At 35.8% G+C, this 23,228-nt stretch overlaps 1 protein-coding gene across 1 annotated transcript; it reads right to left on the bottom strand.

Annotated features, from left to right (window-relative positions):
• Positions 1-1,990: 1,990 nt before the first annotated feature.
• LOC140054714 (G-protein coupled receptor GRL101-like) lies at positions 1,991-23,178 on the bottom strand. The gene is made up of 7 exons (XM_072099794.1): positions 23,113-23,178; positions 9,778-9,849; positions 5,882-5,956; positions 4,226-5,217; positions 3,770-3,829; positions 2,791-3,035; positions 1,991-2,590 (listed from the first exon to the last, which is right to left on the bottom strand). Exons 1-7 carry the CDS (start codon positions 23,169-23,171, stop codon positions 2,444-2,446), a joined length of 1,650 nt encoding a protein of 549 aa, XP_071955895.1. The 5' UTR covers positions 23,172-23,178; the 3' UTR covers positions 1,991-2,443.
• Between the last annotated feature and the right edge of the window lie 50 nt (positions 23,179-23,228).

Here is a 23,228-nt window from a genome sequence, read left to right on the forward strand (position 1 = left end):
ACTCGAATAAATATATCGACCACTATTATCAGTAAAGTGAAGTTTATTGAATACTCTATTACATCAACATAACATAACATGACGACGTTTCAACCCAACCTGCGACAACACACCACGCTGTCCAAAAACCAGGTAAGTATGGTACGCCAATCGCGTACAACATCAATAGTAATTAAAAATATCAATCTCATCAAGACATTTTGCGAAATAAATAGTAGTAGTTTTTAATGAATATAAATTACAACGGAATACTTACAATAATATATAATTACAAAGGATAATATAATTACAAAGGAATACATTAAAACTGCTATAAAGAAAGCAAAAAATATTCCTCGATTTCAGACACTGACGTACAAACCACGTCAACCAAATTTGACCAGAGTGCCATTGGTCACAACCCATCACCCTAGGTTGCCTTCATTACGGGCTATTATTGAGAAACATAGTACACAGAACGTCTCAGGACTGTTTTTCCGGAACCATCCATTATTGCATTTCGTAGACCTCCCAACCTTCGTGATATATTAGTAAGATCCAAATTTAAGAGTAAAATTAACTCTCATGACAGCCAAAATTTGGGCAGTCACCTTTGCGGCAAATCTTGCAAAACTTTTTCATTGGTTGACTCTACTGAAAAACATTTTAACAGTAACCAAACTGACCGCATTTTTCGGATAAGACAATCAATTAATTGTCTAGCCAAAAACGTCATTTATCTCATATACTGTAATATTTGTGGTAATCAGTACGTCGGGGAAACAAAAAACACTCTCCGTATGAAAATGACACAACACAGATCAGCTATCAAAACATTAAAGCTTGATCAACCTGTAGCCGAACATTTTAATTCAGCAGGTCACTCGATTGAAAATTTCAGAGTTATTGCAATAGACCACAAGACCAAAACCACTAGGAATTACTACTTAAAACCACAAAACCTTTTGGACTTAACATTAGGAACATACTCCCAGATCGGTAAAATTACTCCATTGACTACCCAAATTTAAGTTTCAATATTAACCACCATTTAAGCTAAGCTGTTTTTTTATTTTCTACCCATACTATCTCCACCCTCCATTCACCAGCCTGTGCCTCTTTTGTTTTATTTCTTTTATTCCTATTCACTCGGGCAGCATTTGTCTGTTATAGGCCTATCTATCTATCTATCAAAGTATCTTCACTTGCACTGGTGAAGGGATAGTGTTGCCCAAAAGCTCTGCTAACTTTTCTGGCTGTTTTACTTTATCGTGATTAATTTAGCTTTTCACTTTTTTTTTTGTATCTCCATTGAGATCCAGCCACGGATACCCACAGCATTGTCATTTTTCATTGGGGCGACTTTTTCTTATTCTCACAGATTTCCTCATCTTTATCGTTTCAAATTAATTAATTAAATTTCAGTATATCACTGGGCGGTTTAGAATTAATGTTCTTTGCCTGATTTGTTTATATATATATATATATATATATTAGTCTAGGACAAAAATCTGAAAAGATGCTTAGAAATCAATTTAGGGGGAGTGGAATGTTAGAGGCTGTCAACATAGCCAGATATCCTAATTAATCCCTTCTGATCACTCTAGGCCCTGTTGACACTTCATTTTTTGCCTCGTCTTGAAATGGCGGCCATTTTTCAAAATGGCCGCTATTTCAATACGAGGCAAAATCTGAAGTGTCAACAAGGCCTAATGGATTCCGTGTCTGAAGTACATGTGTTTAGACACCAAGATTGTGTATCTACCTTATTTAGATCTGATTTTATCCACATTTTATATAAAAATGGCGGCCATTTTGAAAAATGGCTGCCATTTTAATACGAGGCAAAAACTAAAGTGTCAACAAGGCCTAATGGATTCCATGTCTGAAGTACATGTGTTTAGACACCAAGATTGTGTATCTACCTTATTTAGATCTGATTTTATCCACATTTTATATAAAAATGGCGGCCATTTTGAAAAATGGCTGCCATTTTAATAAAAGGCAAAAACTGAAGTGTCAACAAGGCCTAATGGATTCCGTGTCTGAAGTACATGTGTTTAGACACCAAGATTGTGTATCTACCTTATTTAGATCTGATTTTATCCACATTTTATACAAAAATGGCGGCCATTTTCAAAAATGGCCGCCATTTCAAGACGAGGCAAAAAATTAAGTGTCAACAGGGCTTAGAGTGATCAGAAGGGTTTAATTAGGATATCTGGCTATGTTGACAGCCTCTAACATTCCACTCCCCCTAACTCATTTTTTTCACATTTTTTGCCTAGACTATATATCATATAAATCCAAAGGCAAAAAAATAAGCGAAAAGCTAAATCAAAAAATATATTATTATATACGGTATATATACAAGCCCACTAATTTCTACACGTTATGTAACTTATAATTAGTCCACGCTCTTTTTACTGTTGCTAACATCGACAAGATTTACACTCTCTTTATTTTACAATGTTGCTTCTCGTGGTTCTTTCAGTTTTGCTATAAGCGATTTCAGTTGGTCATTGTCGGAGTCTTGTAGTTTATGTACATCACTTGGATTGTCTAGATTCTTTTCCGTGTTTAATATTAAATAGGCTCGGCGAGGTGTCCCCTAAAATGATAATAGCGCAATTTTATACAAGAATTTATAGTACATAGTAGGCCTATATGTATAAGCGGCTACAGTAGATAAACATTGATTATTGCAAAAACTGTCATGACTCAAGTAATTAAATGGATAACTTTGTTAACATATTTCAGAGTTGCATGTGTTTATACAATTAGCATTATGTATGCAAGATTGCTACCTACCGCCTGCACTAAAATATAATGTTCGTTGACCAAACCATGCGACAGCCCATTTTTATGTACGAATGATACAGCCTTAGTAAGATCATCCTCAAATGCGTTTATATCATCTTCGGTTAGATGTTTTTCGGAACTATTCAGGTATTGAGACAGTAGAAATGGTCTTTTTGAGATAATACTGATCATTGGGAGAACATGGTATCTGTCTATCTCTCGAAGCACCATTTTTGTAAATCGATCTTGCTTATCTATTTTTTTTTTTAAAAGAGGTAACCTTTTAAAATATTTATTAATTAATTTTAAGAATTTTAGTTTATCTTTTTAAACTAAATATTTACATAATTTTACTAGGGTTGGACAAACTGAATAAAAAGTGGAGATCAAAAAAAAAAACTAGTGAGAAAATTAAAAGATTGAAACGGACCTTTAACGTAATGTCGAAGATTGGGGAAATAATATAGGCCTAATATTTAGAGGCGTTTTGTTAGCAGAATTTAAGAAGTAGACCACAGGATATTAAAATATTGTAGGCCTATTATATAAAATGGATAAAATGCACGATTACAATTTACCTTCATTAGAATACAATGTAACAATTAAAACAGTTTAATTATAAAAATGAAATAATTAATTTTAATTTTACTGGAAAATATTAACGAGCATGCAAGTTTATAAAATTAAGTTCATCGGACTTTGTGGTGATGGCAATGAATGGCCCAGAACATCGGTAGACTCATGCAAATTTCTGGAGACGAGAAGTTGATATTTTAATTTTTATTTATTATTTATTATAGAATTATTGGTAATAAATAGATAGCAACAGGACATCATCGCCAACCAATTTATATGTATTTACAAAGGTAAATAAGACCTCATTTTTATACATATTATTTAAAATAAATCCTGTTTATATATTTCACATTATTTGAGCGCTCTCATTAAATAAACTAAATGGATCAATAATCATGATTTAAAAAAATACCATTGTTAGATGTCATTTTTAGAGATTCCCCTTCATTGATTATTTGTCTGACAGTATTTCCTAATTTCAAAAATAAAATATATATTTGGTTAAATATTGAATTTATTTATATATAATGTATATAATGTATAAAATACGTAAATATGGTATTTTACTACAGTAGTGCAAACACGAGCAATGCATAACCGTTATCTCTCTAGCCTTCTCGTGTATTTCAGTATTTTATTGGTAGGCCTACTCACTTTAGAATCAGTGGCACACACCTTTCGGTGGTGCGTCCATACAAATATAAACAACAACATATAAAAGGTAAATGATGATAAAACTTACATAATTTACTTACATTGAAACCAAAAAAAACAAAAAAAAAACAAAAAAAATAAAAAAACAAATGTACAGTAGTAATTGTACACTTGAACATCGTGTACATTTGTACTTTTATACAAAATTACTTACGTGATATTTCGGAACAGGAATTTCTTGATTTTCTATTCCGGAACTTAATGGTAGATAACGTATATATGTAAGGATTTAACGAAGAATTTAACGGCAAGACAAAAACAGCAGTCCACGCATACACAGTTCCCGGAATGCTGACAGTACCAGATAGTGCCAGTATGCCCATTGTGACTATTGGTACCCAGCAGAAGAAGTCTGTAGATATGATTAACGCCATCTTGACTGCAAGTTTCTTTTCAGCCGATACGGCTTTGGTCGTTTTTGAAGCTACTGTTTTTGCAGATTGTTTAAATTTGAAATAAATCATTGTGTAGCAGAATAGTATAGCTAAGAAGCAAAACAGATTCAGTACAATAAAAATAAACACTGAATAGAGCCATCCATCGGGCTTGTCGCTTGTTAGTGGTATTGCTAAGCACACACTTGATCGACCATAGAAGTCCGAGGCAAATGTTGAAGCCACTAACGGATATCCAGCCAATGTTAACAGGAATATCCATTGCGAAAGAATGATAACTTTTACCGAAAATGGTCCTAGATGAAATTTACTAAAAGGATATTGTATACAGATAAATCGATCCATACTTATTGTTGTGAGTGTCAAGACGGATAACTCACTTGAAACAACCGAAAGAAATCCTGCCAGATGACAAATAAAACTGTCTTTCCATTCTTTAGCATGTAGCACGTACACATCACGATAATACATGTCGGCACTGGCTATAATTATCATGTACGTCCCGATTAAAAGGTCAGAAATTGCTAGATTCAATATCAAACTACCCTGGACCTTGTTACGTTCTTTCTGATGGCACCGCCAGGCTATTACAAACACGTTTCCTACTAAAGCCCCGATACCCAGAAGCCACATAAAAACGCGTAACACATGGTTTCGCATTAAATCGTCACATGATGAAAATTCGTCTTCTTCTGGCTCACATCTGGATATTTCGCCAATAAGACAACAGAACAAGAAGTCATCTGATATTCTACAAAATTGATAAAATTGTACAACCATAGTAGTTAAGTGTGCATAATCAAATTACCTTATGCCTTAAAATTTGTAATATCGTAGTCATATTCATGGACCATCGTAGGTCGCAGTATTGTCTCGTCGTGACTTCTTATTCACTCGTTATTATTCGCGGTGGAAATTCAACATGACTCTTCCAAGACGAAGATATTATCAAAGAAATGTAATCATTACATGTAATTTATTATGATTAGGCCACTCAGCCTAGTTAGGACTCGGCTGGACTCAAGCTAGGCTTAAGAAAGATGATTCAAGCGAGCTATAGAGAGCAGAACAATTATTTGGGTATTAATGATAAGTGTCGCATACCAGATCCTCAAATAACAAAAATATAACTTCACAGATGATCAAACGATTGACATCGGGAAAAATTGTAATAATGCGTAATGACTTCGTAGTACAGTCTTAAAAATTTGTAAAAATTCGTAACAATATTGTATCTCCATCGTGCGACCGTCGTAGTTTTTAGTACGAATGAATACGATTTTTGTAAATTCGTGTTCATTCGTAGACAAACTCGTGAATGTGGGAAAGGGGAATTTACTAAATATAAGTATCTATGTTGAATTTAATATAATTAATTATAATCTTTAACAATTCATTTATTTAGGTCTACTTACAAAGTTTCCAAACCATCCAGTCCTTGAAATACGTCTTCCCCAAACTTACTTAAGTTTTCATTCTCAGATATGTCCCTATAAGAAGAAGCAATACTTTTACAATACTCTGATTGTTACATTGAGAAAAATACCATGATGGCCTATATATCGTGAAACCTTTCACTATATTTTTAGTCGCGTGGAAGCGACTCTATAGTTCACTATGTCGGTCGGTTGGTCGGTCTGTCTGTCGGTTTGTCTGTCTGTCGGTCCGGTATCACTATGCGTTTTATCGCTTTCTGACCTTATCTTGATATCAGTTTAATCTAGCTAGGTCAATTTTTCACAGTATATTCCTTATGGCCAGGAATCAATGTGGTTATGTTTTCACGGTGCGCAATAAAAAATTACGTGGTCTACGCACGATTTAACGAAATCACGTTTGTAATCATATCTTCACAACCATGAATCACAATTAAATAAAATTTGGTACTCATAAATTTCAGGGCATAAATCATCATAATATGGCAATACAATTACGTGCGTAGCGCATGTAACGCATGCGTACGCGCGCTTAAAATTTTCAAAATTTATTTTCGATGAAATAAGAGTACATTTCAGGCAATTTTAAGCGTTTACAAAATTGCCATGAGTGCGCATTTTTTCGCGCGTTAAATGTTATTGCGCACTCTTTTTGCCCGATTTCTGTTTTCTTGACTTTTCAACTCGAAATTACGTTATACGAGCACGTCGAAAGTGACAGGCTACGCACGTGTAAATTAAAAAAATGTAAATGTTTTTAAACATTTCAACATTTTTAAACATGTTCAGTAATTTCGGTCAGTATAGTTCACTATGTCGGTCTGTCTGTTGGTCTGTCTGTCGGTCTATCGGTCTGTCTGTCGGTCCGGTATCACTATGCATTGTAGCACGCGACTTAATGGCTGTTGGCCTTGTTTCTTGTAAAAGTAATTGGAATTCTTGGTAATTATCCGCTAAATAGTAATTGTGTACATCATGGTATATTTTGAAAGCATTTATCATAGTATAGTAAGACATTTTTAAAACTACATGCATTGGATTACTTATATCTTATAGTATCAGAAAGTGACCTCGGGGGTTAGATCTATAATGATAAACCTAATTTTATTTGGAAATATATGTCACAACTTTAAAGTTTTATACCGTATGATGGGGGGGGGGGTGTCATATATAAAGTGTGTGCGGGGGCGACGCGAGGTGAAAACAAGGAGTAAGCAGTAAGCTGAGTGTGGCGCTACTTGATTGGGTGTGGACAACTGTGTTGGTGTATTGATAAGATGCCAAGCGGAAAAATAACGGGAAAATGTAATTAACTCCCTAACTTATAGGGTTTTCTTAATTGAGTTGTTCAGGATTGAAGAACAGTTTGACTAATGAAATAACCAAAAACACTTGTGAAACCAGAACATTTGTGAGTACAAAACAGCATGTGAAGTGATAGATAGCTAATAAATTATATTTCAATTGAATGGGACTTCACTATTGTAAAGTATAACGATGATGCAAATACAGTGTGGGGGAATTAGGGTAGAGTGTATTTGGGATAGAAGGGAGTCTGGTGGAGTAATTATTTATCTATTGTTGTATTCATTTATTTGTTTATTGTTGTATTTAATTGAAGTTTTGATTATTATGGGATATGTAAGATAATTGAAGGTCATGATAAATTCAATCTCTTGAACTTGTAATATATTTTTATTTATTCGTTTACAGTTATTTATTTACTAGATAGTATTGGATGCTTAAATGGGAAACTTTGTTGGAATGCACGAGTTATAAATGTTTTAAACAAAAGAAACATTTTTATTAAAAAACGATAGAATTTTTAATTATTTTTCTGTACGATTAAATTAAATTGGCGAGGTTTTGTGACAAAGTACCTAAGTGAGAGATATTAAGGCGGAAGTGTTATGAAGTAACCGATCTAATGTTGGTAATTGAAACTTGAATTTGAGCACAATGTCTATTTTTAAATCAAACCACACACTATTAACAATAAAGATAGTATAGTAGGATAGTAACGTAGGATAAGTTGCAAAAGGGAAATAATTATGAGGGCGCAATACTAATGAGACAACTGAAAGCAAAGATAGTGTAGTAGGAAGATGTTACACTTCCTATTCGTTCAATGCAAATAAAAGCGAGACAACATGGAGCTAAATTACGTCGAGTAGCTAAACTACGTCGAGTAGGGATACGGAAAGTTATTGTATAGGAAATAGGCTATTATAACAGTAGAATAATATGATTGTAAAATTAAGATTTAATACGAATTAACATATAAAATGTAATGTTATCTTTATAGAAAGTGCAAATGAATCATATTTATATGTTTTGGAATACAAATTTGTGTTTCAATTACCTGGAATTGTTTAGGTACCTGGAATTTATCTACCCGTATTTTATTTCTTTTATTTTAATGTTTTTATTTGCAAATCAATTGAACTTTTTTAAATTATTTACATTTAATTGTTTATCATTGGACATAGATAGAAAATTTAATACCTAGCTTTAGAAACACTTCTTCATCAGAGTGAATATTAGGAGCCTAGTGGTAAATAGGCCTACAATTTGGCATGTAATCAATAATCAATCAATCAATCAATATTTATTATAATCAATAATATTATACAAATAGTTGATCTGCATACACTGAATACGGTACAGTAGGCTTGAACATTATAGGAATTTAGGACTACGAGTATGTTTTTTTACTGAAAAAAAAACAACAATTATTGTTAATTATCTATTAATTTTAATAATTTAATAATACTGTAACTAATTATTATATTATGCTTTTAACACTCCGAACTTTCGTGCATTCATCGTAATTGTATATGCCCTGATTATGTAACGCCTAACATTATTGATAATATTAATTATAAGCCAATGAGTTCATTATTGGTAAGGTTATATCAAGGAAAATATATCCGTGGGGAAGCCTACTTTACCCCCTTTCATTATACTACCATTACAAAAAATGTTCTATCTATAGAAGTTTTACAATTCTATGTTAATCTATAGAAACAGATAATTTCTATAGAAATGAATTTACAGATTCTACCCCTAGAGTTTTATAGAAATTGCAGAAGAATTGTTATCATTTATTCATAAATCATATATTGTTTGTCAACAACAATACTGTATACTGTAAAATTAGCATTATGACTTCAGACTTAACTGGGGTTTACCAAGATTAGGTAAGAGTTTTTATGGGTACGGGTTGGTTTGGGTACGGGTTGGTTTGGGTACGAGATGACCAGCATCCATTCATGAATGCGTCTACAGGCGCGCGTAAGCCTCCTCCTGATCCTAGCTCAGTGTTTACAGTCATGTCATGACAAAACTCACTCCAAATAAATGTATTAACAATTAAAAAGATCCAAAAACAGTATGAAAACATCATATTAATTTTTAACTTTGTATAATAAAGACAAAAAAGAAGTTTTTGTTTGTTTTTTGTGGCTTATTTTTACAATTTATTGCCGAAAACAACATTTTCATTGGGCTTTGCCATTGCGCTCCTCATGTTTCAGATTCGTCTATCCCTACTCGTCGTGAGAGGCGCCCTATCTCGAGCGGTTCTCTAATTTTTGAGCGAAGTGTAAATCTTCCTACTACACTATCTTTGCTGAAAGTGACTAGTTGAGGAGTTTGAGTAAAACACATGAAAAGATGTAGTGCTAATATGAGACAGATATGGAAGAATGCCGCTGTACCGTGACTCAATACACGTTCCGAAAAGTATCTGAGACAGCTATGGAAATAACCGAGACAGAATTGTTTTCATAAGTTTTTGCATTTTGTTTGTCTAGATCAAAATTATGCATATGCCTACTTTATTATATAGATATAGTTACTATTAAACAACTTACAATTCAGTGGTTTGGTTCAAACTATTGAATGTCCCGGATGCAATTGTCTCCAAACTACTGTTTCTCAATGACCTTAAAATACAAAGCACATGTTCGTGAAAACTATCTTGAAAGATTAATGGTTTAATAAAAAGTGTTATATAATAGTAAGAATAGGCCAATATATCACACGAATTGAGAATTTTCTTCGTTACGTGTTTAGAAGAGAATCAATATAACAGGGACTTTACGAAACATGACGGTTACAGGCCCGTAACCAGGGGGGGGGGGGGGGATCGGGGGGATCGTACGATTTCGGTCGTACGATCGCTGAACAGCGAGTTCCGCTTGGCCTCCCACTTTTGTTTTGCTGGGCATACTAACACAACACGACGATTGTTCACTACAGGCCTAGTCAAGCCTTAATAAATTTAATTAATATATATATATATATATTTTAACTAAAATATAAAAACCTAACACTAAAATTTACAAGATAAGTTCTATTTGATAACTGCTGAACATCGTGGTTCTGGAGCTAGCGAGCTGTACACAGAGCATAGTTGTTGTTTGGTTGACATAACAGGGTATTCCCCTACACAGGTCTCCGCGTGCGTGTGTGACGTGCCCAGCCAGCTGCTTGATAGAGAAAGCATGCAGCTCACACGGACGCAAGTGCAAGATGCAATGGTTGAGTGAATTCAGGGATCATCTTAATTCCATGGTTTTTTACCTAAACACCACATGATGGTGAATATGCCTGTTAAAGTCTCAATGATACGATCCCTAATGTACCATGTTGTTGCTAGGAGGCTTGAAAGGAAGAGGGATCTAGCCTAATTTCGGTCGGCAAGAGAATGCCGTCCTCTGACAATATAAGGTCGGCAATATTAAGGTCGGCAATTGAAATTTGTGGGCTGGAAATTACACCAACAATATAGTTCATAAACAAAAGAGAATAGCCGGAAATGCGATTTGCGGCCATAGGCCTATAGAGAAAAAAAATTCGAGGGTATGGTTCCAGTGGCGGATCTAGCGGGGGCGTATTTTTTTTTTTAATTAAATAGATTTTAAAAACACGTATCGTTTCGACGGTCATCAATCACCGATGGTTTGCACATTTTCATAGTGAAAATAGTACGTCGGAGCACATCGTCAGCTTGATCGCATTCCACCAAGCATGTACGTCGACATCCTTTGTGTACTATCAATCTCTAGCGTTACCAACGATCATTCACAGTTAAGTGTAAAAGGAGCAAGTTGATAAAAGCCACGTGGTGAGCTTGGTCGCGTTCCACTAAGCAGGCGGCATTCTTTGTGATCGTCACTCCCGTATTGTAGAGTAGCGGTACCTCAGACGATCAATAGAGTTGATGAAGCCACATGGTCAGTGCTACTATACTACGCGCCCATTTATTAAGTACAATAAAAACAAAGGCTAGGACTGTATGCCTATGAAAATTATCCCGTTAGGGCTAAATTTGATTAAAACGTATTACTATTAAAATATTAACAATGCTGCAGCATTTCATGACCCTTGTTGTTTTATTTGCTTTCCCGTCGATGATTCTCATAAACACATCGCGATGACATCATGACAAAAGACGTGTTTTGTTTTTTTCAAATCACTAAATATAATGTAATCGAGCCGGACCGCTAATTTTTAAACGATCGTTTAAACCAGGTCGTTGAATATGCCGTAATTTTAATTGTCAAAAACATGACCGTCAGTCGATGGCTCGGAGTTTCGATAAATCTCGCGTCGCATGTGTTGCGTGGTGAAAACACTCTCAGCAAGTTTGCTTCATTAATATGCATGAGACTCTGTGACGACCCGCTTTAACGTGACGTCATTTTACTTTAGCTGCATGCGAAGTATAGTGACCGCGATCGACCCGGCGGCGATTATTTTTTTTCGTACATAAGTTGGGGACCCCCTCATGAAACGTCACAAAATAAACATGAATAATTCATCAGTTAAATTTTCTTGTTCCGTGTGCACCCAAGCGTATAGCAACAAGAAGTGATTACACAAGTGCGGTACGATTCTAGGCCTATCTCCGCTGTTGTTGCGGCGTGCGATTTCATAGAAGAATAGCGGCATTTTGTGTGGATTGTCGAAATAATCAGCCTTTAGTTTATGGTGTTTTTAATATAATTTATTACTAAAGAATTACGTGTTAAAATTATAGTTTCTATTAATACTATTATGTATTAATACTATTATGCCTAATTATTAGTCTCTAAACCCATGTCTATTCTAGTAGTAGCTGTGGGTGTGTGTGACGTGTGTGTTAGGTATGACCAAAGATAGTTATCTTTGGTATGACACAATCCGAGTAATAAGTCAGCAAAATTAAACAATAAATTACACAAAAATACATTTTTTATTCTCGTGGGTCAAATCTTCCCATCTCATGTGTTCATATACGCGCATTTTTAAAGTTCCTTTGAGTACATGCATATTGTTTGATAATAAAATAGCAGAATTAAAAAAATACAGTACACAAATTATACATATTCTTTATTCTTGTGGGTCTAAGCTTTCTTTGGGCTATGTCCAATGAATTACTACTTAGTTTAATGTCTTGCCTAGCTGTCGATTAGCCTCGACTCGACACATTTTGTGTGAAGAAGAGTGCGCGAAGGCAATCACGTGAATTGACTTATTCTAGGCCTACTGTAGAAAGTATCGTATCGCAGTTGTGTAATCACTTCTTGTTGCTATACGCTTGGGTGCACACGGAACAACAAATTTAACTGATGAATTATTCATGTTTATTTTGTGACGTTTCATGAGGGGTCCCCAACTTATGTACGAAAAAAAAAATCGCGGCCCGCTAGGCTAGTTTCCCTTTGCACCTGCCTTGTATTTTAACCAACTTTATCCTGAATACCACAGCTTAGAATTAGTAGGCCTACTTTAATGAAGAAAAATCACATAAAAGTAACAATAAATCCATTAAATTGGTGATTTTACAGACGTTGTTTTTCTCGCATTTCGCACACTCAATGTTCAATATTTTGGTTTCTATGGAACGCCAAAAGAGCAAAATTAATTAGAGGCTAAAAACTCTGTGGAATCCATTTATATTTAACGCATTATTTGGTGAAAATCAAGTACAATTTCAATAGATTTTGTCACTGTCAGTAAGGAAAAATGTTACTGTTGATAATGTACACGGTTTCGTTAACCTTTTAAAGAATAAAATAGAAAAATTCATCATAATATCCTTAGTAGGATGTCCTAGGTCTAGACTAGGTAGTAATGTTGATTTAGGATCGATTATTATTCGTTGAAAACAGAACAGTATCAGCAGTAACATATTACAACATTTTTATTGACAAATTAACAAATATATTGAAATGAAACGTGTTTTTCACCAATAAATGCATGAGAAATTGACGCATTCCACTGAGTTTTAGTCCTCTATTATCGTTGCTCTTTTGGCGCTCCATAGAAACAAAAATATTGAACATTGAATAAGTGAAATTCGCGAACAGTGTGCGAGAAACACGCCTGTAAAATCATTAATTTAAGGATTTATTTGTTACTTTTTATGTGATTCTTTCATTAAAGTACTCATGAGGTATACTTCTAAGGTGTGGTATTCACACGATAAAGTTAGTTATCAAATTTGGAGTAAAAATACAAGCGAAGGAAACTAGCGCCAGGTTTATTAGTACGTAATATACCTAGCTTACTAAAACAGGAATAGTGTATCATTATTAAATATTACACCAATTATTATTATATCAAAATTGATTAAATTATTTTCTACATAGGCCTCTTATCTAGGTTAGGGCTAAGCATATTAGCTAAAGTTTAATTTTAGGCCTAGTATTACAATTGTCGGACGTAAGTCTTTTTTCACACGCGCTCCAGAATTCTGTCGCAATTTTTTTCTTTGCGGCATGTTATTGGATCGGCATATCAGTTACCTTTTATTCACCGCCAGTTATTGAACTTGTCCTGGCAATCGCTGTTCACCTTATTTGCGAGAGAGGTACACGTGTTGTTCCTAGAGAATGGAATGTCAAAAATGTCTTTGGCACGCCGCTCAGAGAGAAGTCTGTGCGTTGCTGCTGAAACCACGTGCTATAGGAGGGGAATGCACCACAATCCTCTGAGCTGAGGGCTGAATCATTCCGCTACCTGCTAAATAGTAAAGAGGGATTTTCCATCTCTCGGGTCTACCGGATCTAGGCGCAGGGGTGTGACAAAATATTATTTTCACTCTGCTATGTTCGAGAGACATGTGAGTGAACACGCTCGAAATGCCAACAAACATTGCAGTCATTTGATGAGTGTGTCGCTATAACAATTATTGTTTATCGAAAGTTGAAGACTGTCGTTCAGATTTTTGAACCGTAGTTTGGGCACTTTTGTAAAAGTAAAATTTGACACGATATGACTTGAATGAAAAAACAATCGTTACATAAAAATAAACAACATGATGAGTGTATACACGAATCTATTTAGATACGCTTGTATCGATTGATTATTAGGCCTATAATATAGCATAATAGCACGTTAAGCTATGCCTCGCACCTTTTTGAAATTGTAAACTATATGCCTCGCATGCCTCGCACTTTTGGAAATGATAAAATGATGCCTCGCACAAATATTTGGCATGCCACGCTTGCCTCGCGTGCCTCGCTGCCTCGCACTTTGTCAACACTCCTTTCTTTGGGCTATGTCCAATGAATTACTACTTAGTTTAATGTCTTGCCTAGCTGTCGATTAGCCTCGACTCGACACATTTTGTGTGAAGAAGAGTGCGCGAAGGCAATCACGTGAATTGACTTGGAATCCTAGGCCTAATGTATAGAAAGTATCGTATCGCAGTTGTGTAATCACTTCTTGTTGCTATACGCTTGGGTGCACACGGAACAACAAATTTAACTGATGAATTATTCATGTTTATTTTGTGACGTTTCATGAGGGGTCCCCAACTTATGTACGAAAAAAAAAATCGCGACCCGGCGCGCGTGTAAAAAAATAATACCGGCCTAGACTAGGGCAAGTTTATAATATAAAGGTGAAAAACATCGTCGCGTTGTAAAAATTTAGATGTAAAGCACAGGCAAGTTGTTAGCTTGCTTTTGGTACCCTAGGTAAGTATCAGCTGCATATTCCACATGTCGTAATTTGCGAGCTTTAGAGTGTTTGGTAAATGACATTATGAGATGTTTGTAAATCGTTTTAAACGACTTACAATGCGCTAGAACGCCAAAATTTCCAGGGGCCGTCGGCCCCTGGATCCCGACCGGGGGCCCTTGGCGGCCCCCTGGCCCCCAGCCAATGTTTGCTCGCTTCGCTCGCAAAGCTACGCCACCTCTATTTCAATATCCTGGATCCGCCCCTGGGTTCCACTAAACAACTTAACGATCCACCCCGCCGTCAAACCTGGTTACGGCCCTGGGTTAGTGGGGGAGGACGACGAATATCCGGTGTTTTCTAGAGCGTATAATCATAACAGTTGTTACAACCGTTAATGTAGAACAATCCACCGCATATGTAGTAAAGCCTCCAGCTTATGTAGAAACACCAACAGCTTATGTAGTAAATAACAAGAATATTTCTTACAAAAAACGCTGCTCGCTTATTGTTATTGCTAAGGTCAAGTCTGGGGGTCACTTCATCTCGCCTAGATACTTCAAGTATCCTATTACAAACAAAAACTTCAATGGACTGTTTTGATAATAATTCAATGATTATAAAGTAGAGCAGTTAATGACATGAGCTGTGCATTTTATTACCAAAGCATGAAACTTGGCACAAAGTTTCTATAATGTATATAGATTCAAAATATCGGGGGGTGCCAAGTGTCCAACGTCCGGTATGGCGGCCATCTTGATTTCAAAATGGCCACCATAAAAACAAAAAATGTTCATATCTTGGCAACTATACACATTAGAGACTTAATTCTGGTCTCAAATTGTTCACAAACTATATATTTCTATTTACTCTAATGAAAATTTTCGTCCAAAAATGACCGGAAATGACGTTTCTTTCAGTTTGACCTTTGACCTCGTATTTGTATATCTCTGTAACTACTGGTCATTTTCAATCGATTTTGGTGTCATTTTGTTCAGAATAAATACATTTATATTTGTAGTAATGAAACATTTTCACATAAAATAACCGGAAATACAATTTATGACCTTTGACATTTAATTATTGATTTTTAATTATGTGAATATACTGTATGTGGTTTTTTGTGGTCTTAAATGCACCTAATTTTGAACTTTGACCTGATAGGCGTAATTATATTAAATGATTAATGTACTTAAATTGTATATTGTACATAAAATTGGTAAATATTGTGCTTGGTGGTACCATTAGTAGTTCAACGATGTTGGCACCTTCTGATTCGCTAAAAGTTTTAATAGTTTGACAGAGGAAATAACATACATGTTATGGAATACCGTCAAACCTCGAAAAGGTGATAGTATGAGCTTCTTTTCGAGATAGACTGTATTTGAATGTCAAATGAATAGTATGATGATCGTGTTTATATCAATATATTATTAATGACCTTACAAAGAACCCTTTATATTTCAACAATCAAGCCTCAGTTATTCTACAATTTATTGTTTTCCAAGTGGCTGGTAGGCCTATTTTGATTGCATCTTCTTTTTGTAGGCCTATGCTTCCTCGGTAATATGGTCCTACCCCTCCTTCTTTGTCTGTAGATGGTCTTATACCCCATTCTTTGTCTGTGGATGGTCTTATACCCCCCTTCCTTGTCTGTGGATAGTCTTATACCCGCTTCTTTGTCTGTGGATGGTCTTATACCCGCTTCTTTGTCTGTGGATGGTCTTATACCCCCCTTCTTTGTCTGTGGATGGTCTTATACCCGCTTCTTTGTCTGTGGATGATCTTACACCCCTTTCTTTGTATGTAGATGGTCTTACACCCCTTCTTTGTCTGTGGATGGTCCTACACTCCCTTCTTTGTATGTGGATGGTCCTACACCCCCTTCTTTGTCTGTGGATAGTCCTACACCCCCTTCGTTGTCTATGGATGGTCTTATACCCCCTTCTTTGTCTGTGGATGGTCGTGAACCCCTTTCTTTGTCTGTGGACGGTCTTATACCCCCTTTTTTTGTCTGTTGATGGTATTAAACCCCTTTCTTTGTCTGTTGATGGTATTACACCCCTTTCTTTGTTTGTGGATGGTCTTACACCCCTTCTTTGTCTGTGGATGGTCTTACACTGTACACCTCCTTCTTTCTCTGTGGATGGTCTTATACCCCCTTCTTTGTCTGTGGATGGTCTTATACCCCCTTCTTTGTCTGTAGATGGTCTTATAATCCCTTTTTTGTGTGTGGATGGTCTTACACCCCCTTCTTTGTCTGTGGGTGGTCTTACATCCCCTTCTTTGTCTGTGGATTGTCCGACACCCCCTTCTTTGTCTGTGAATGGTCCTACATCACCTTCTTTGTCTGTGGATGGTCTTATACCCCCTTCTTTGTCTGTAAGTGGTCCTATACCCTTTCTTTGTCAGTGGGTGGTCTTACACCCCCTTCTTTGTCTGTGGACGGTCCTACACCCCCTTCTTTGTCTGTGGACGGTCTTACACCGCTTTCTTTGTCTGTGGACGGTCTTACACCCCTTCTGTGCCTGTGGACGGTCTTATATCCCCTTCCTTGTCTGTTGATGGTATTACACCCCTTTCTTTGTCTGTTGATGGTATTACACCCCTTTTTTTGTGTGTGGATGGTCTTACACCCCTTCTTTGTCTGTGGATGGTCTTACACCCCTTCTTTGTCTGTGGATGGTCTTACACCCCTTCTTTCTCTGTGGATGGCCTTACACCCCTTTCTTTGTCTGTGGACGGTCCTACACCCCTTTCTTCTTTGTCTGTGAATGGTCTTACACCCCCTTCTTTGTCTGTGGATGGTCCTACACCCCCTTCTTTGTCTGTAGATGGCCTTACACCCCTTTCTTTGTGTATGGATGGTCTTATACCCCCTTCTTTGTCTGTGGATGGTCTTACACCCCCTTCTTTGTCTGTGGATGGTCTTACACCCCTTCTTTGTCTGTGGATAGTCTTATACCCCCTTCTTTGTCTGTGGATGGTCTTGTACCCCCTTCTTTGTCTGTGATGGTCTTATACCCCCTTCTTTGTCTGTGGATGGTCTTACATCCCCTTCTTTGTCTGGACCCACTACTTTGATTGATTGATTAAATCAGACATTGTTTCTTGTATGATTAGGAGACCAAGACCTTCAAAGTGAAAGTCCACAAGTGGATGCCTAAAAAGGTCTTGTACAGAACAGTATATTGTAGGTCCATGTCACTAATTTGAGAATTACTTGAATAATTATATTGAGATGTCTTTTACGAATTGATTTGGTTCGGATTTTGCTAAAAAATCAATGAGTAGAGAAAATCGAGGAAAAGGATACAGATGGTTTACAGCAAAGGCCCATTACCATAAAAATGGAGTACATTTTTTTAGATGCAACGAAAATGAACAAGAATTATTTGAGTTTCTGACTAATGAAAGTAGGTCTACTGCACAAATGCAGGATAAGTTTGTAGTAAGTTTGAAAGACGGTATTCTCTTAACTCATGAAAATGAAAACTTTCCGAACTTGTCTCGTATGCAACATCAAAGAGGCCAACGAAAGAATGCTACTTTACATCAAAAATATTTCCAAATGGCATCTAACAATTCAATTCAACTTTTATTTCAGACAATTGTCCATATGGTATAATACATTGCAAAAAAAAAAGATGATGGAGAGAGGACCAAAACTTTTATCTAACGATTGACACATCACAGTTTAGCAAACAAGTCGGCATAGATGAGCTCAGTGATTGCTGTTTCTCAGTGATCTGTCATACTTTACGCCTATCCTATCACATCAAAAGTCAAAAATTCAGAATAATAATTCCTGCTCATTTTTGCAGTGTCATTTATTTCGTTAAAAAAATTAGGTGCATTTATACCAGTCGAGCAGCAAAGTGCTCATTTAACCGTTAAAACGCTGTTTTTTAACTGCGCAGGTCACTGAGCATCGCCAAGTTATAGTGACTTCCGGTTCGCTTTTCACTTCGCGGCAAGCATTTTGCATGGGAATACCCTTACAAATCTGCTGCAATTTCCACCATCCGGGTTAAATTATATCTTTCTATATTTGGAAATTGTTACTCCTAATATGGAAGATTATTCCCGCCACAAAATTTTGGTATAAATAGCCCAGGAAATGACGACAGAGCTTATTGAAGAAAAAAGTGCAGATGGAGGTGTTCGTTGAGGTAGGCTACATGATTTATTTGTTTGGTTTCGTAGGGAATCCGGCACTTTTCTCATCAGCACGGAACCTTTATAAAAACTTAGTGGTTGGTTATTAGGTTATTAATCTATCTTTTCTGAAAGTTTAAGCTTGGTTCAGCTTGTGGGACGGATTCAATATCCGTTCAAAGCTGGGGATATATTCTAAGCAGACTCCATCTAGGATTCGTATGTTTAGTACAGGCCGTGTGGTTGAGTAATTTCAATCCTTCAAAATCACTATGTGCAATCCGTTTTTAAACCAGTTAATATACCAAAATATGTTATTAGTAGCTTTATTATTTTGGATTTGGTGCTAGTTTGGTAAATATTGCAATATAATTGTAGATTATTTGGTTGTAAAAAAATGTACCCAACTTGTAGTATTATCTAGGCCTAGGCTAGGCCTAGCCCATTTGACGGAAACCCAGTGCTATTTGTAGGCGGATAGAGAGCGCCGCAGGCTAGTTTTTAGTGGCATATCGCCGACTTATTATAATCAATGTGAAGCCATATTATTATTATGTTTAAAATGTTGAATCTATATCCACTGGATTATGGATATATATCGTCGGATATTTAAAGAAAGGCCTAGGCCTAGACCTTTTGATTTATTTAATTAATTTAGGACTATATTACGGGAAATTCTTTGCCAAAGAAAAGAAAATACGTTGTGGCTGTTGGAGGTTTGTAAATATATGACAATAATGTAGCCTAGGCTAGGAAGGACTGTAGGTAGGATGAGGTAATTTGGATGGTCGTACATATGATATTTATATATACAGTATTGTGTATAGTAGTGATCATGGCGACAAAATTTAGGATGACTAAATTTGACATTAAAATTATTTAACTATGAATAGCTCATTATTGGTGTTTTTTTTTTCTTTCAGGTTTCTAAGAATAAACTATCCGACTTGTGATTCATCTTGTGCTGCAAAAACAATCCTATTTTGATATTTGTAAATTGATGTACGTAACAGATGTCTTTTAAAAATAAAAAAAAAATAAAAATTTTTATTATCGCGATGATTTAACTCAAATATTGACATATTATACAGATATTGACTGCTTAGAGGTTAAATATAAGATTTGACATCCCCGAGGGAATGATATTAAGTTCGAGGGAATATATATTTCCCGAAGCGCCAGCTGAGGGAAATATATATTCCCCCGAGAACTTAATATCATTCCCGAGGGGATGTCAAATCTTATATTTAACCGATATAAAAGGCAATATCTGTTATATTATATAGCCAAGAACAAGTCTGCTGGGTTGGGTGAAGCTAGGCTAGGCCTCCTAGGCTAGCCTATAGTATTTGTATTGTATTTAAAACAAGCCTGCCTAGACACCTTACCTTGTGAAGAATAATATACAGATAATTACTAATTAATGATTCCTTGGCAATAAAATATTCACTTAGGCCTAGGTCGTTTAAATTAACAGAAGAATTTCCATCAATAAGCCTATTAATAATAATATTATAATCAGGTAGGCCGAATAAACAATTCGTCTTCTCTCGATCTTCGAGGAGCCGAATCACCGGATGTTCAGCGCGTACTAGTTACTAGGTTACTACCGTGAGTATTGACCAATCACAAACGGTGTTTCATCACATTTAGGGTGGACTTATAACAAATGAGGGCGCTATGTATGCATAGCTTAAATAGTTTAGAAGATTAATTTCTTCAAGCAAATTCCGTGGCCCAGCGGATGAAACGTTGTCTTGCGATGGAGTGACAATTCCACCCGAGTTCAAGATCGAGTAGATGACTTTTGTTTATTTATCGGCAAACTCGAGTGTTGCACACGAAAATTACACAGTCAATATCATCGTACTCGAGAATTTATATGATTAATGACAGGGGACACGATTATTACGCGAAAATTACACAGTCAATATCATCGTTCTCGAGGATATATACGATTTACGATCCTCGCAGCGGTAGTCATGTGATGCAGTTTCAACCAATCACGTTCGCGTATTTACATAGGCTATGTAATATAACTTGATATTTGAGCCTGAGCAAGATAGTTTGATAGGCATATTTTACTTCGATGTAAATAAGATATTACATGTTATACTGTATGTAAAATACTTTTTTGTAAATAAAAATATTTAATGGTGGTTAATTTATTAACTTGTTAATTTGTTTGTTAGTTATGATGTTATACTATTAATTATTTAGTTATTTATTAACCAAAGTGGAGTGGATTCGTGGCAATTGCAACTTGACTGTAATATGCAAATATATAATAATATTTACTTCTTCTTGGATAAAGTTAAACCAAAATAAGCAATAATAAAAATTAAATATTTATTTTGCCATAAAGAAAGCAAAAACTAAACATACAGTACTATATGTACAGTAATACCATGGACCTATAGGTCCATGGTAATACATACTGTAGTATTGAGCACCAGTAGCAGAGACGTCTGGACAATCGAATATAATCGTTATCAGCTGTCTGGGTACCCAAGGCTAGTGCTAGAAAATGGCGAAAATTCGTGTATTCATTCGCCGTCAGCGAAATGAATCCGACACTTTTCTCATCAGAAGCAAATCAACAAATCCTTTTATCAGTTTGTTTTGATATATAATCTGGATAATATATATTAAAATGGCCTTGGTTCAAGCATGTTTAACAGGTAAAATCAGATTTTTTCCTACCTAGGCCCCTTAGCACTGCGGTACCCTACGCCGTGTGGGGGAACCGATCTCGGCAGTATTTCTTAAGTAGCCTATCTTTCGTAAAATCCTTAGTTGAATTTTATTAATATAAATTTAATTGTATGAATATGCTATTTAAATGTTATTGAAATTTTTTTTTGCTGCATTTTGTAATTCCGCACTACTTGCTTTATCGCGATTCCAAGATGGCGGCAATTCAAATTTTGATTTGGTAATAATTCGCGAGGTCAACCACTTTGCTGCCCGACTGTATACCAATGTAAACCACATACAGTATGTTCACATATTATATATGTCAAAGGTTATAAATTGTATTTCCAGTCATTTTATGTGAAAATGTTTCATTACTACAAATATAAATGTCTCTATTCTGAAAAAAATGACACCAAAATCGATTGAAAATGATCAGTAGTTACTGAGATATACAGATAAGAGGTCAAAGGTCAAACTGGGAGAAACGTCATTTCCGGTCATTTTTTGACGAAACTTTTCATTAGAGCAAATAGAAATATGTGGTTTGTGAACAATTTAACACCAGAATCAAGTCTCTACTGTTTATAGTTGCCAAGATATGAAGACTTTTTGTTTTTATGGTGGCCATTTTGAAATCAAGATGGCCGCCATACCGGACGTTGGACACTTGGCACCCCCCGATATTTTTAATCTATATACATCAAAGAAACTTTGTGGCAAGTTTCATGCTTTGGTAATAAAGTGCACAACTTGGCTATTTTTATGGCACTAACTGCTCTACTATTATCTGACAGCGAATTATAGTAATATCATGGGACTCATAAATACCAGAATGCTTTGGGATTTGTCGTTAGACTCTTTTCCCAGCCGTTTTTGGATTGGTGGTACCAATAAATTATAGTGGAGTTTCCATTTTAACAAAAATGTCAAAGTGTAGTACTATAAAGCTGCTTGATTTCATCTAATGAATGAGTCATCTCGTGTGACGTAGCGGGCTAGAGCAGCAGCGTGAAAATCAACACCAGCTAATGTAGAAACAGTCAACAGCTTATGTAGTAACGAAAATTGTCTCCCAGCTTATGTAGTTACTATCGCCAGCTAATGTAGAAAATGTTATATATTTTACAAAAATGTCTAAATCATTGGAGGTGTGGTCGTTAAGAGAGGTGGTCGCTTATGAGAAGCGGTCCCTTATGAGAGGAGGTGATCCCATACAAGAGGTGGTCGATTAAGAGAAGCGGTCCCTTAACAGAGATGGTAGCTACGATGCGTGGTCGTTTTAGAAAGTTGGTTGCTTACGAGAGGTGGAAAGACTGATAGGTAAGTAAAGATCGATGCATTTAACACCAAATTGCATCGTGGTTATTCACTGTTATTTATAAAACACTTGATATACTCACAAATATGTTAACCTCGTCATACCGACAAATGTGTTTTGTGGTAACTCTTTCAAGAACATATCTTCTAAGAATCTGTCAAAATATTAACCTAATTTAAAATATCACAAATGCTATTG

This window comes from Antedon mediterranea, chromosome 7 (assembly GCF_964355755.1).
Source record: "Antedon mediterranea chromosome 7, ecAntMedi1.1, whole genome shotgun sequence".
NCBI classification, from domain to species: Eukaryota; Metazoa; Echinodermata; class Crinoidea; order Comatulida; family Antedonidae; genus Antedon; species Antedon mediterranea.